The sequence below is a fragment of the Scleropages formosus genome, chromosome 15 (assembly GCF_900964775.1).
Source record: "Scleropages formosus chromosome 15, fSclFor1.1, whole genome shotgun sequence".
Lineage (NCBI taxonomy): Eukaryota > Metazoa > Chordata > Actinopteri > Osteoglossiformes > Osteoglossidae > Scleropages > Scleropages formosus.
In genome coordinates this window covers 15,051,723-15,067,079 of record NC_041820.1, presented here as the reverse complement: position 1 = coordinate 15,067,079, position 15,357 = coordinate 15,051,723, and the positions used below count along the sequence as shown (strand labels likewise).

The window sequence follows — 15,357 nt, the reverse complement described above, 5'->3', positions numbered from 1 at the left end:
CTGTGTACCAGAACAGAAGAATAAATTACTGTTGGTGAAGAGCAGTGTTAGCTCCAGTTCCTGCTTTGGCATCATAATTAATACAGTCAAAAATCATTTACCTAAAATATTAATAATTTAAGGGGGGGGCGCAGTGGCAAGGCAGGTTTAGCCGGTGCCCGCTGTGTGGTGGGCCCGGGGTTCAAGTCCTGCTTGGGATTCCTTGCAGTGGACTGGCGTCCCATCCAGGGTGTGTCCTCTCCCCCCTCGGCCTTGGGCCCTCCGTTGCCGGATTAGGCTCCAGTTCGCCGCAACCCCACTTGGGTCAAGCGGTTGTAGACATTGCATTAATAATTTAAGCACAGTAAATACCCACTGGGGTTTATTTACAAAACAATACAGTTTATACTGCAGCAGAAGAAGACATGCAACTGCAGATTAAGCTTTTCAGATTTAATTCATGAATTATTCATTTTAATTTCAAAGCTCTGCCACCCCTTTTTTTGAGTGATAAACAGAATGGTAATAACTCTAACATGTTTTTAAACCTTGATTCTTAAAAATGCCTTGGAAACAGTCTCAAGAAATATATAAGTACACAATAAGAGTACGAGACAATTGCCTGTGTTCTCAGGCATTAAGAGGGCAGAGGCTACAAGCCAATGTAGACAAGTTCCAATTTAAACTTTCTCATAAATTCTAATTGTTTTTAATGACTAAAATTGTTATTTTAAAATACTGCAAAGCAAACTAACAGTTAAGGGGGTATGTGAGCAATTCTGAAACTTCTGCTTGTGTCCTTATATTCCAAAATGTGGCACATGCAAATGTAGTATGACCAGCTGTGAGCTGCTCTGGGAGGCGATGTGTACTTTTCACAGAAAAACTACATACAGAACAGGATTTACTCATATAATGCTCATACATTGGTCAGCCACAACATTAAAACCACTGACAGGTGAGGTGAATAACGTTGATTATCTCGTTACAATGGCACCTGTCAAGGGGCGGGATATACTAGGCAGCAAGCGAACAATCAGTTCTTGAATTTCTTGTGTTGGAAGCAGGAAAAATGGGCAAGCGTAAGGGTCTGAGCAACTTTGACAAGGGCCAAATTGTGATGGCCTGACGACTGGGTCAGAGCATCTCCAAAACGGCAGGTCTTGCGGGGTGTTCCCGGTATGCAGTGGTTAGTATATTTACGTTTGCATATATTCATTTATCAGATGCTTTTCCCTGAAGCAACGTACATCTCATAGAAAATACAATTTGTACATTTTCCTAGCAGAAAGAGACATGGTTGCAGACGTGATCTGGGCATGATCTTAAAGTGCATGAACATTTATATCTTACATGAACCTAAGAGATCATGGGCAAAGTAAGTCTGGAAGAGGTGAGTTTTAAGACCCTTTTTAAATGTAGACCAAGATTCAGCAGTTCTGAGTTGTTCCACCACAACGGAGCCAAAACCGAGAACCTCCGTGAGTTACCTTTTGTAAAGTACTACCACCTTGGTAGTACCTACCAAGTGGTCAAGGAAGGACAACTGTGCATGGGAAGTAAGGCTAGCTGGTCTGGTCCAGTCCTACAGAAGAGCTACTGTAGCACAAATTGCTAAGGACCTTAATGCTGGCCATGATAGAGAGGTGTCAGAACACACAGTCCATCGCAGTGTGCTGCGTATGAGGTTGCGTAGCCACAGATTGGTCAGAGGGCCCATGCTGACCCCTGCCCACCGCCGAAAGCGCCTACAGTGGGCACGTGAGCATTAGAACTGGAATATGGAGCGATGGAAGAAGATAGCTTGGTATGATGAATCACGTTTTCTTTTTGATCATGTGGACGGCCGGGTGTGCGCGCGTCATTTACCCGGGGAAGAGATGGCAGCAGGATGCACTATGGAAAGAAGGCAAACCGGCGGAGGCAGTGTGATGCTCTGGCCAGTGTTCTGCTGGGAAACCTTGGGTCCTGGCATTCAGGTGGATGTTACTTTGACACATACCACCTACCTAAAGATTGTTGCACACCACGTATACCCCTCCGTGACAACGTTATTCCCTGATGGCAGTAGCCTTATTCAAGAGGATAATGTGCCCTGCCACACCGCAAAAATTGTTCAGGACTACTTTGAGGAACATGACAAAGAGTTCAAGCTGTTGACTTGGCCTTAAAATTACCCAGATCTCAATCCAATCGAGCATCTGTGGGATCTGCTGGAAAAACCAAGTCTGACCCATGGAGTCCCCACCTCACAACTTACAGGACTTAAAGGTTCTGCTGCTAACATCTTTGTGCCAGATACCACAGGACACCTTCAGAGGTCTTGTTAAGTCCATGCCTCGACGGGTCAGAGCTGTTTTGGCAGCACAAGGAGGACCTACACAATATTAGGCAAGTGGTTTTAATATTTTGGCTGATTGGTGTATACTGTTACCTTGGGTTAAAATTCTCCTTCAGGTTCTTTTTCCACTCTAAATGTAACCCATGCAAAACTTTGTCACATTTTGGTATTTTTACCATGCTACCCTTAGCAAAGGGGGTGCGGTGGCGCAGTGGGTTGGACCGCAGTCCTGCTCTCCAGTGGGTCTGGGGTTCGAATCCCGCTTGGGGTGCCTTGCGGCGGACTGGCGTCCCGTCCTGGGTGTGTCCCCTTCCCCCTCTGGCCTTACGCCCTGTGTTACCGGGTAGGCTCCGGTTCCCCGTGACCCTGTCTGGGACAAGCGGTTCTGAAAATGTGTGTGTGTGTGTGTGTACCCTTAGCAAGGGCTATGAACAAGGCCACTGGCCCACTTGACACTGAGATGATTGTTACAAATTTTTGTAGCACAGTCATGTAACAGGATGCTTTAAAAGCATCAGGAACAAAAGGTGAAAAAAGAAGCTCTTCTGATCTGCAAGAAATGTGTTCATGTGCAGGACATAAGGTGGGGATCTACAGTTCCTGGATAACGTATTCGAAACATGCAGTGAGTTGGCAGGCGCCTGCTCCTTGAGTCCAGTGAAACCCCCTGCTGAAGAACCAAGGCTGGCAGCTTCCCCCTATTAAACAAAGCAACAAGCAATTGAACCCAGTCGAGGATGGAAGCTAGTGGCACATGATTGGGCCTCCACAGTAACAGGTCTAGTGGAGTCATGGGCTCAAGTAAGTCATGGCCAGGGACACAGAAGTACCTCCTCAAGTGTAAATCTGAGTCTCTGCCAGGTCCAATGGCCTAGACACAGCCAGTGGTGTGGGCTGCTCCTCACACACCCCTCCGCCCTTCTAAATCCAACTCCAGAGACAGCCCCTTGAAGAAACTATAAGGGAACAGAGATCCTATCTCTTCCCTTAGACAGGTGTGGGCATCCTTCATGGGCCTCAGCGATCAGTGGTGAGAGTCAAGGGGATTTACCTTAATTACCAGAGGTACCTTGCAACATTGGTGAGACAGTGAACCCAGGGTTTCCCAATGAAAGAGGCGAAGGATGTCTCTTACCTCCTTCTCCAGGGTGACTCCTGCATGTGGACATTCTTCTGAGTGGACGGGTGTCTGGACTTGATTTTAGGACATTTTACAGTGCTGTCTTGACCTCTCTCTTCTGGTTTAAGCTGCTAGTCTTCTGGTCCCCCCGAAACACACTCTTGACCACTGCTAATGAGTAGTCAGTTGGCTGTGTCTATTCTCCAGATGGACATGCCAGTTCATCATAAAACACCATCACCAGTTGTCAGCACCACTCCGTCAGCTGGGTGCCAGGGCAGTCCTCTGGCTCATGGCCTATTTTCTGACATGCTGGAGCCCAGTCCCTGTCAACCAGATCTGCTTCCCAAGCCTCTCTTTATATATTAACATACCTTACAACTACTGGCTTTCCTTTTTATGGACAAGTCCAGCCCTGTGCTCTGGGTTTCATCATTGCCAGGTTTCGGCACCATTTCTAACACACTGGACTGTGTAATAAGGGTTTTAATACTTTTACAGCCCACAACAGAAATACTAAAACGGGAACAAAGAAGTAATTATCCAAGATAGCGTTCCCTCTCTAACAGTAGAAAGAAAACTAAAAGCTGAACTAGAAAGTATTGACAACAACTGAAAATGAAAACACCACATGGCATAAAACTCAGTATTACTAAATACTGTACAATCCTAATACTTACAGTGTCCAGCTTTCTCAGCCTCCTCTCAAATTTACTCACTCAGTGTCTGTTTAAACTTTCTTCTTGGGTTTCATTTGCTTGATGAATGAGCCTGGTGCTCATTTCTGCATAATAAGCTTCCCAAAGCTATGGCTGTCAGTCTGAAGGGTGTGAGGCCAAAGCCTCAACTTTTGTACACCATTTCATTTCTCGTAAGGTCACCTTAGAAGCATAGTGCAGAAGAGGGTCATGTGGTTGGAAGGGCTGGTTTTCAGTTCTTTTCTTCCATTGCCAGTAGGGTTGACTTACTGTGAAAAGGAAACTCCCAGCTTAGTCATGCAGTTGGAGAACTACCATCGTCCTTGCCAGAACATCCTACATCATTCTGTGAAGGGGAAGTGCTAATGGAGGCTTGCCATGATGTCTGTAACAGTCAACTTCTGATTTTAGTTACATCGAGATGTTTGCTGTTGTCCTTCATGATTTCTATACCCTCTGCCACAGTGGTGATGAGGGCTCTTCGCTCATCACTCAGAGGGCCGTAAGAATAATGATTTTAATCTATCAGACGATCTTCTCGCTCTCCGGAGGACTTACAAAACACACATCTTCACACACTGAGGAATTGTAAGTGTTTCAGAAAGGGTATGTTGTACTGGTAATTACATCACATTATGCATAAAATTTTCTGCAGATGGTGAAAGGTAGGTGTATGCATCACAATAACAATACAGTGAAATTACAAAATCATAATAAATGTATTCCTATTCTAACTTGCACCTATTAAACTGCAGAATTAAACAATTATTAAAATTTAAGATGTAGGTAAAGTGTATCTGTGGTTTGGATAGCACAGTGATTTTTACACTGCTGTAGGGTAGGGGCATATTGTCCCAGTTGTCCCAAAACTGGTCATGCGAAAGCCTGGTGTTCCTTTCATATTTTACATATTATATTAACTTATATTAGTGATATATTAACTGACAGCCATTTAAGTAGTAATCATAATTGCACTTTCCCTGACTGCATTTGTGGAATAGTTTGTACCTGTTGGGGCAAACAAGTTGTTAATACATTCAAGCTTCCTTCAAACTTGTGAATCTGTTGAATGGAAAAAAAAATGGGAAGAAAAAGCTGCTCTATGCTAGTGGCTCGGTTAATTCTGGACACCGTAGTCCACATGGTAGACACAGGGTAGACACATGCAAGCATCGCTACTACATCTTTATTCCAAATGGGCCGCGCAGCTGTCGCTGAAGGCTGTCACTGTGAGCTGCGAACTACAGACAGCACAGACGTGAACTCTTGCTCACGGACCATCCGATTGCCATTGCTTCTCCACCACATTTGCAGGAAGAAAAAGGGAAAGTGTTGCCGATCTGGCTGCTCTCCACTAACCTGCCGGTGCGTGACGCAGGAGGATCCTACTTAAAAGAGAGATTAGCGCCGGCAAAGACATTAAATCCAACCACCTCCCTGCATGCAGATACCGCCCGACTCATCAGATCTGATCCGAAGATCGAAAATAGGAGGGCTTATTCTAATCAGAGCTTCGCGCTGGAAGGCAGACGCGCAGTGACAGTGTGCGCGGAGCGGAGCGGAGCGAAGCGGAGGGAGGGAGGGAAGGAAGGAAGGAAGGAAGGGGAGGAAAGGGAAGGGAAGGGAAGGGAAGGGAAAGGAAGGGAAGGAGGGAAGGCAAGGGAAGGGGTGCCGCTGCAACCTGTGATCAATGCCTCTGGCTGTGCCGCACGAGCCGGAGACCTCCGGAGAATAATAAGCAAATAATACGGCGTCTCGCAGGGATCCGTGCACATCGACGCCGCGCGCTCCCGCCTCCGGATGAACAGAAATGGGGGAATGGACGATCCTAGAGAGGCTCTTGGAGGCTGCTGTCCAGCAGCACTCTACTATGATAGGAAGGTAAGGAGGCAAAGTAAGCGAGCCTTTTTTTTTTTGTTTGTTTGTTTGTTTGAAATCGCGCCGCGAATTTTGTGCACTTTTTCTTTCTTTTTTTTTTTTTTTCCCCCCCCGCACGCGAAAATTCGAGGCGCGGGGGGCAGAGCGCGTGAGCGCGCCGTGGACGAGACGCGGATTTTCCACGACGACGGGACCATGAGGTGTCGATCACTCGCGCCGTTGTCCGCGATGAAATGCTGATATATATATGGCGCGCGTAAATGAAGCCGTCGCGTCGTTCAGATGAGCGCCTCGCAGCGAGCGACTCGACCCCACGGGCTCCTTCAGCACTGGACAGCAGCAGCTGCCCGCCCTCGTGTCCCGCGCTCGTAGTTTCGCGTGGAAAAAAAAAAACAAAACAAAAGCCACGTGTAAGTGATGCAAACCACGAAGCGGGCGCCTTGTTTGTTCATTTCTTTGTCCGCTTGCCTTTAGGATCCTGCTCACCGTGGTGGTGATCTTCAGGATCCTCATCGTTGCCATAGTCGGGGAGACGGTGTACGACGACGAGCAGACCATGTTCGTGTGCAACACCTTGCAGCCGGGCTGTAACCAGGCGTGCTACGACAAGGCGTTCCCCATCTCGCACATCAGGTACTGGGTCTTCCAGATCATCATGGTGTGCACGCCCAGCCTCTGCTTCATCACCTACTCCGTGCACCAGTCCGCCAAGCAGCGGGAGAGGAAGTTCTCGACCGTGTACGTGCCGCTGGACAAGGACCAGGACTCGCTCAAGAGAGAGGACAGCAAGAAGATCAAGAACACCGTGGTGAACGGAGTGCTCCAGAACACGGAGAACTCGACCAAGGAGGCCGAACCCGACTGCCTGGAGGTGAAGGAGATCCCAAGCGCGGCGCTGAGGACTACAAAGTCCAAGATGAGGCGCCAGGAGGGCATCTCCAGGTTCTACATCATCCAGGTGGTGTTCCGAAACGCGCTGGAGATCGGCTTCCTGGTGGGCCAGTACTTCCTCTACGGGTTCAGCGTCCCCTCCGTGTACGAGTGCGACCGGTACCCGTGCATCAAAGACGTCGAGTGCTACGTGTCGAGACCTACGGAGAAGACCGTGTTCCTGGTCTTCATGTTCGCCGTGAGCGGCTTCTGCGTGGTCTTGAATCTGGCCGAGCTCAACCACCTGGGCTGGAGGAAGATCAAGACGGCCGTGAGGGGTGTCCAGGCCCGGAGGAAGTCCATTTACGAGATCAGGAATAAGGACCTGCCTCGGATGACTGTGCCTAACTTCGGTCGCACTCAGTCCAGCGACTCCGCGTACGTGTAAGAGGGGCTGCGCGTGCGCGTGGAGTCCTGCGCGTGCGTGTGGCACTGAGCGCGCCTCTCCGCAAGGGCAGCATATGTAATAAACACACGTAAGAGTTAACTTTCAACGCAGTATTATAAAGGACAATTCTGCCTGCCAGATTCACGGCTTCGCGGCCGTGTGGATGGAGTTTTTATTATTATTATTATTATTATTATTATTATTACAATTGTCATATTGTTTGACTGAAAAGCAAAAACGTGGATTGCAAGTTTGTTTTGAACGATTTATGATATTGCACTGATTTTTAGCGACCTTTATAGGGCATACAAGTATGCTAAGAGCCTACCCAAGTGTTCACATATACAGCATATATATATATATATACATATATTTGCCCTTTTTAGGCAACAGCCGCGTTCTCCGCTGCGCTCGAGAGTAAATACAATAATGATTTAATGGCATTACAGACTCATACAGTCTGTTAGGAGTTGTGAACACAGGCAACCAAACGTGCCCGTTACGTGCCGTTAAAGGTGTTTTTTCATTTGTCCTTTTCCCACAAGTTTCCACCTCATTTTAGGCCACTTCTGCAGGATCGACCCCAGTGGATTCATGAGACAAACAAAAAGTGTGCTCTTAGTTTATACATATAATATATATGAAGAACTTCTGGCTATGGACCGAAAGAGTTGGCATGCATTACCATTATTTTCGATGTATCACTTGTTCATTTGCTGTTGCCTGTTTGCACCGGTGACCTTAACGTATGTGATCATTTCATTGCTGTATTGGCCGAAGGAAATGTGCGGGTTGTGCTCAGTTGCTGTTAAATTCCTTACTTTGTTTGTTTCACACCAAAGCGCCACTGATTTCATTTGTGAAGGAGAAACAAGTTTTTGCTTTCCTTTGATCAAGTGCCATAACTGTACATAAACACTTCTGGAATATGAAATAGTGTATATTGAGTGTGTGCTGTACACACGCGGACACACACTCTTCTGCAGGTATTTATGTGTTATCTGAAGAGGAACAATCCTGAAAGAGAATTTCCTGCTTGAGATTAATGGGAATACAGCCCTGATTTTGCTTTAATTGTTTTTACTGTAAAGGAATATTATTTCATCTCCGTCTCTCTCTTTTTTTTTTTTTTTTTTTTTTTTGCAAACCTTTGAAAAGAAATACACGCTAGATATTTTATAAGGGTATTTGGACAGAAAAGCTCTTCATTCACAGTTACTGTGTGAATCTGAATTCCTTATAGCACAGTATTTCATTTCTATCTAAATAAGGGCAATAAATTCCTGCTCTGGTGCTACAGTGTCTCACATCTGTGTAACCATGACATGAAAAAAAACATAACAATCAAAACGGTTTTATTCCAAAATAAAATTAGAATTCATATATTTGAGAAATGTGTGGAGTGCAGTGCTTTTAGTTAAAGTGCTTTAAGTAAGAACCTGACGCAGAGGATTTAAAAAGGCCAATATGTACTCTCACTTTACCTCCCCTTGTGTACTCTCATATCAGACCTGATGAAGAACCTCACTGAATTTCCTCACAGTCTGTCTTTACTAGTGTTTCTTACTCTTATGCCCTGAAATGTTTGAGAGTTATACCTGGTCAGGCCAGATATGAAATATTTGCAATTCAGATGAACTGCCGGATTCCTAGAAGTGGACAATATGACTGAATTCAGGCTCTTCTTTGGTTTCCGCACTGCTGACAAAAAAAAAAAAAAAAAAAAAAGATGCCGACCCGACTGATGACAGCACCACGAGCGGCGTCTCTGCGCTTGTTGTTTTCTGAGCGTTTCAGGGTTTTGTATTGCTGGTATTTTAAAGGGATATGACTTGAATCACATCTATCCAGGGCTGCTTCATTGCTGAATAAAAACCGCAAGAGCATCTCTGACACTAGATGAGGTCACCTTACGGAGGCGATCGAGAAACCTTGTTCTTAAACCTTGCGCTCAGAGCCTGACCGTCCAGGATTGTTTTGGGATGGACCTGCTGATGCAACTGAAAAAAAAAAAAAAGGTATTTCAGGAGAAAATTGAACAGTAACATCAATCTCAAATTCAGTGGGGACGTAAAATTTCCCATACAAACCAAAAAGCAATTCTTGTCTGCATGGCTGCATGACGCTGCAGAATGAAGCCTCCCTCCTTATTACTCTCACAGGCACCGTGTGTGAGCACTGGTCAAAATTTCAGGACCTTTAATCCTCTAACAGCATATTCTGTAGAATTTCAGTGCTCCGTTCAGAAACAATGCTGAATGCTTCATCATCTCGAACAAAGCCAACGGAATTGTCTCGGTATAAACAACCGATCGGGCAACATTCTTTCCAAAGTCCAAACATTTACACATTCTTCTCCTGAAGGTGCTACATGGACCCATGGTTGTTGAAAAGGATGGTCTTTCATTTAAATTCTGTTATTGGCCATTGGCTGTAATATCAATTAATATTTTTCATATGGCTTTTACTAACTGCCAAAATAACTGGGTTATGTATGAACACTGTTATGCATGCTGTGATGCATTTCACATGATTTAAGCTTTAGGTGACATGACTAAATATTACACAGCATGTGTACTGCTTTCACCTTTATGTTCCACACGGCGTATCACTTGTAATGAGCGTTGGACATAACAAAGAGTGCTTTGAGCTAATAGTGTCTTGGAAGAGACACAGTTAATAACGGAGATTAATTAAACAAACTAAAACGAAAATAAATACTCAGACTATGTCTCAATCATTTCTTTTGTTCTTCGTTATATGAAGCGGCGAAGCGGATAAAAAGTAACGAGAAATAAGAAAAGGCACATATTTTAAAACTTCAGAGATTAAAAATATTTATGCATTTCAAAAACTGTATATATTCTTGATTTATGTTGTGCCGTCCTGTTAATAAGATAAAATCTGAACAAGAACCTGTTGTATAACATGTACTACTAGATTCACAGTATTAATATTTTAAAATGTACATGAATTGAGTGTTTCATATAGCACAAACATCACATGAAATAAAATAAATAGAAAAAATTATGTATAATGCTTTTAATAATATTCAGCAGACTGCCAAACCAATATGTGAAAAAAATCAACTATCTCCTGTCTATGTTTATTTCAAAATGGTGTAACATCATTTACAACCTAGCTGCCACTTTTTAAACAGAGTAATGATACTTTATGTTTCTCTTTTTAACATAAATTAAATGTGAAGAATGGGTGTCTTCAATTTTCAAACCAAAAAAAAACTGTTTTCAAAAAATGACTGAATTTCATGATTGTCGGAGTTACGAGGATGAAAAAGCCTACAGTATGTAAGTGCAATACTATTTTTAATATAGTTGTGGTTAAGGCTTCTCAATATGGACTTCATGGTCCTTGGTCTGATTCCCACCTCTTGATGTACTGCTTTTGAACAAGGTACTTAACGCTGAATGGCTCCATTAAAAATTTCTCATCTGTATGAATGTGCAAATCATTGTAAGTTGCATAATGTTGTATGTTGCTTTGGATAGAAGTGTCAGATAAATGAATAAATTTGAATGTAATTTGTTATACAACTGTAATATATAGAATTATATATGATAAGATACAGTATATCTAAATAAAAGCAAAGAAGTCCTTCAGTGACAGAATATACTGTCTTATATATTCTATTGGGATAATCTCACTTTAGCTGTATTTAAAATATATTCGTACCATATTCTAATTCTGGATAAGCCTGAGAGAGTTCACTTATAATTTGTATACCATGTTTTTGAAGCATGATTTTGTCATCTGGAAAATGTGGGTAAAATTTGTTAACTGTACTCTAAAAATGACATTTTATAATAGTGCAAATATTGCAGAATGCAGTTTAAATATATACAAAGAAAATATCTAGTGCAAATAGGAATATACGGTATATGGGGCACTCAGTGTAAATCGGTTAGGTAGAATATAAGCAGTTTTGTTATTATTATTATTATTATTATTCTTAGTAGTAGTAGTACTATAGTAGTAGTAGTAGCAGTATATGGAGAGAATGTATATAGAGACTATGGCTTTGGAATTCTGTACGGCCTCTAGTCCCAAGTGGAGTCAAGCTGGTCTCGCTCCAAAATGGACTTTATGGTCACATGACAAGCGAACAGCTGTTGAACTGCCCTAGTCAAGGCAGAATGGGGATGGTCCTGAAACTGAGCAGCAACTGTGTGTGTGTCACTGGGAAATTGTGCAATGCGTGAAGTATGAGATGTGTGTAAGAGAGAGAGGCACAGGTTGAAAGACTGTGCTTTCATCACTGCTTCCAGTTTATTGAAGCTTCTCTTCACTTAAGTCAATGCGTGCTTTTCTGAAAATATTTTGCATAATGATGTTATTTGTGTTGGGGGCAGCAGGGAACACGGTGGTTTGAACGGTTGCTTTGCAATCCGAAGACCTGGCTCCATATCCCACCTCCTGCGGCAGTAGCTTTGAGCGAAGCGCTTACTCTGAATTAGGTAATACAGTAGAAAATAGCCAGCTATACAAACAAGTGTATTTTTTAAATTACCTTAGTATATAAACCTAACACTAAGCTGCTTTAGAGAAAAGCGTCTGCTAAATGAAATGGATAATAGGAAATGAGTCAAACATAACAGCTATAATATTCTTTTGATGTGTTGACATTATACATAGTGGACTACTACACATACTGCTGTGATGGAACGGCAATTCTTGGTCACGAAGTAGCTTGATTTCTAAGAGTTGTGTGCTTCCTCTAGTGTCTTTCAGCATGATCCCCGAGGCAACATGCCGCAATGCAGAGCTGGCAGTCTGAGTCGGTCTCTGTTTACCTGGATCTCTTCATTATTATGCTATGTTTAACAAACCCTATATGGTGTACTTGCAGAATAGTCCACAAACACGACATAGTCTTGGCTTGCATCTTCCTTTGGCTTTAGTGGTGTTCTACTGTGTCTTATTTGGAAGGTTTTTGAAATTAGATTGAAACCAATTAGTTTCAAAATTAATTCAAACTAAAATCAATTGCCATTCATTTAGATGAGAAAAATTTTAATACAACCCTGAGCCCAAAATATGGTAAGTTATTACCTTCAATATTTAGCACTGGCTACCATAAGACACCACAAAAAGACAATTTTCCTAAAATGTGGAATTTCCAAAAGTATGGTTTAAAAGAGAAGAGCGGTTATCACAACCAACTCTGTCAAAAAGTACATTTTTAAAATCCAGTGTTGAACTGATTTGTTGAGATTTGTGCTGTGCTGTCCTCCAATTAGATCTTACATCACAGTCTCATCATAATTTTCCATAATTACTTTCAGTTTTTAGAATTAAAGCATTTCAAGTCAAAAACTCTCTGAATGTCACCGTAAGAACTAGCTTTTGTTTTGTATGACTGTGTACCTTATTAGTGTGGCTCAAAACAAGTCCAGAAAGGGTACGAAGAATAAAATCTCAGATAAATTATAAATCAGTGTTAAAGTTTTGCCCAGTTTCTCTTTAGATGCTAAGGTAAGTCAACAGTGTAGCTGTTTCCTGTAATTCTTTTCAATTTCATTGTCACTAAACAGCAATTGCTATATTACACACACATTTAAACCTGTTTTCATGTATCTTTGTGCCTAATGGACTCGATTTGGTTTTGCAAACCAATGTCCAGTTCTCTTTTTTAATCCCACATTTTTGTGTGCCAGTTTACATCCAGCTCAGCTCCTCAGAGTCAACAAATCTTAAATTGGTAGAGAAATTTTGTTTAAAAAATTTATAACTGTAAACTTGTATTAAAAATTACATCACCATTACATCACCTACAACATGTTCTTGGGTTCATAAATAAAAGAGCACGAGAGAGGTTACAACATCTGTGCTCACATGTCCAAGAGCCTCAAAGGTTTTATGCACTGAAGCATATTTTGACATCACCAGTTACAGTAAGTCTGTCAATTATATGACGACTCTAAGCTAAGTTACCACACGTCACAGAAAACAAGTCTGACATTTTTCTTTGACCTGAGCGGCATTATTTTGATAGAACATGCATTTGGTCACTAAAGCGATTGCTGCAGGAATGAAACATGGTTTTGCATTTGATTTGAAATGTCATATTAAGAGCATTTTCACCCAGCAAAGCAGTCTTTGTCTGCTGAACCTTATTTCTGTTGTTTGGCTACTCAACAAGACATTGATTGCACATACTGTTAATGTTTCCAGTACATAGTAACCCGGTTAACATCGCCTTCGGCATTTCAAACACACGTTTTAAATTGTCCATGTCGTATATTTCCCTGTCGAATTAACCGTCTTATTATATCTACACGCACATGCAGTCAGATCAAATAAATATATAGAACTGCTGACTCTCACACCGAGAGCAGCGTGTCTGATTGAGACCCCTCATTCGGTCTGTGTCGCCTTTAGCTGTTGTCTTGTGCTTTTGTGAGCTTTCTCAATCTCAGCACTCAGCTGAACCAGAATATCACAGATCCTGTTGTGCGAACCAATCTTGATGAGAAGTTACAGAAAGCTGATAGATGAAATACAGTATTTCCGACTGAAGAGACTTCCGAGAGGTGGGGGTGCGGTGGTGCGGCAAGTTTGGCCTGTGCCTGCTCTCGGGTGGGTCTGGGGTTCGAGACCTGCTTGTTAATTAACAGTGCCTGGGCTGAAAATTCTGCCCAGAGGGGAACTAGATAAGCATAAAAGTGCTCCGCAGTGTCAGACAGGTGATGAATCTAACCCTTGTATTTTTTAACTGTGAATTTATTGGGTTTATGTTGTTAATTTGAGGGGATGGTCCCTTTGCAACATTGTGGAGAATTATTATATGGACGGTACCTGCAAAGGGGATGCGGTGGCACGGTGGCGCAGTGGGTTTGTCCTGTTTTCTGGTGGGTCTGGGGTTCAGGTCCCTCTTGGGGTGCCCTGTGATGGTCTGGTGTCCCGCCCTAGGTGTGTCCCCTCCCCCACCAGCCTTATGCCCTGTGTTGCCAGGTTGGGCTCTGGTTTGCTGTGACCCCACCTGGGACAAGCGGTTTCAGTCAGCGTGTCTGTGTGATGTTACCTGCTGGATGTCCGGGAGTACTTGTTGTAAAACCAATTGACAGTCCAGCTCCATCTGTTGCACAGCTAGTCTTCTATAAATGACACGATTGATTTTATTGACAGGGATTCATCAGTGTGGTCCTTGCAGGTGTAAGTGGTGCCCATGCCTTTTCCTGAAGGACAATGCTTAGTGCAGCAAAGGATCTCAGGTAGTGACACTGCTACTTTCACAATTTACTCCACATGCTGAATTTGAAGTGGGAAATATCCAGTGATGAAGTTTAATTCTCAGGGATTTAGATATTCAATAAATGAGAAAAGCAGCTATTTAGCAGTTGGTGGAGAAGAAAAAAAAAATCTCTTAGGATGACCAAATCCATAACAGCACTCACATCATACCTGTGACCCACCAAAATGTTCCATTCCTTTACTGAACACTCTCTGAAATCCAATTTCTTGGCATGTGCCGAATGGCAGGGGTTTGCTGGCCGTCAACCCCAAGGTTGTTTCCCATTTACCAAATGTAGTGCCCTTGTTTCTATCCCTCTGTTGCTTTCATAGTGAGCTTGATGCTCAGATGGAGGTATTTTGCACTTTTTAACCACATTTGTGATTTCCTAAAATCTTGCTACTAGACTACCCATAATAAGTTATGCTCTGTAATTTTTTCCCCATGCTATCAATGTCAGTGACAGAAGGTATGTTTTTCATACGCTGATTTTTGCCATGCTCTCTTCACTGGATGCCCAGAGTAAAGCCTTGAACAAATTACAGTAGAGTATATAGAGAATTGTGCTGTGAGAATCCTCGGCAGGTCCCTTGAAAGGAAACACATCAATACTCACTAGGTCATTTCCAAGGGAAGGCATCACTACAAGGAGTCCTAATATTTGAGTCCTTGGTCTGTCTTGCCGTAAATAGATGTAAAAGTCCTCACGTGGACATTCAAGAACTCCTGAGGTGAGCAGAAAAAACCAAACAGCTAAAACTGAACATAAAA

General features: G+C 42.9%; 1 protein-coding gene across 1 annotated transcript; it reads left to right on the top strand.

Moving 5' to 3' along the window:
- Window positions 1–5,948: 5,948 nt before the first annotated feature.
- Window positions 5,949–7,334, top strand: LOC108919528 (gap junction delta-2 protein). The gene is made up of 2 exons (XM_029258704.1): window positions 5,949–6,019; window positions 6,491–7,334. Exons 1-2 carry the CDS (start codon window positions 5,949–5,951, stop codon window positions 7,332–7,334), a joined length of 915 nt encoding a protein of 304 aa, XP_029114537.1.
- Window positions 7,335–15,357: the final 8,023 nt, after the last annotated feature.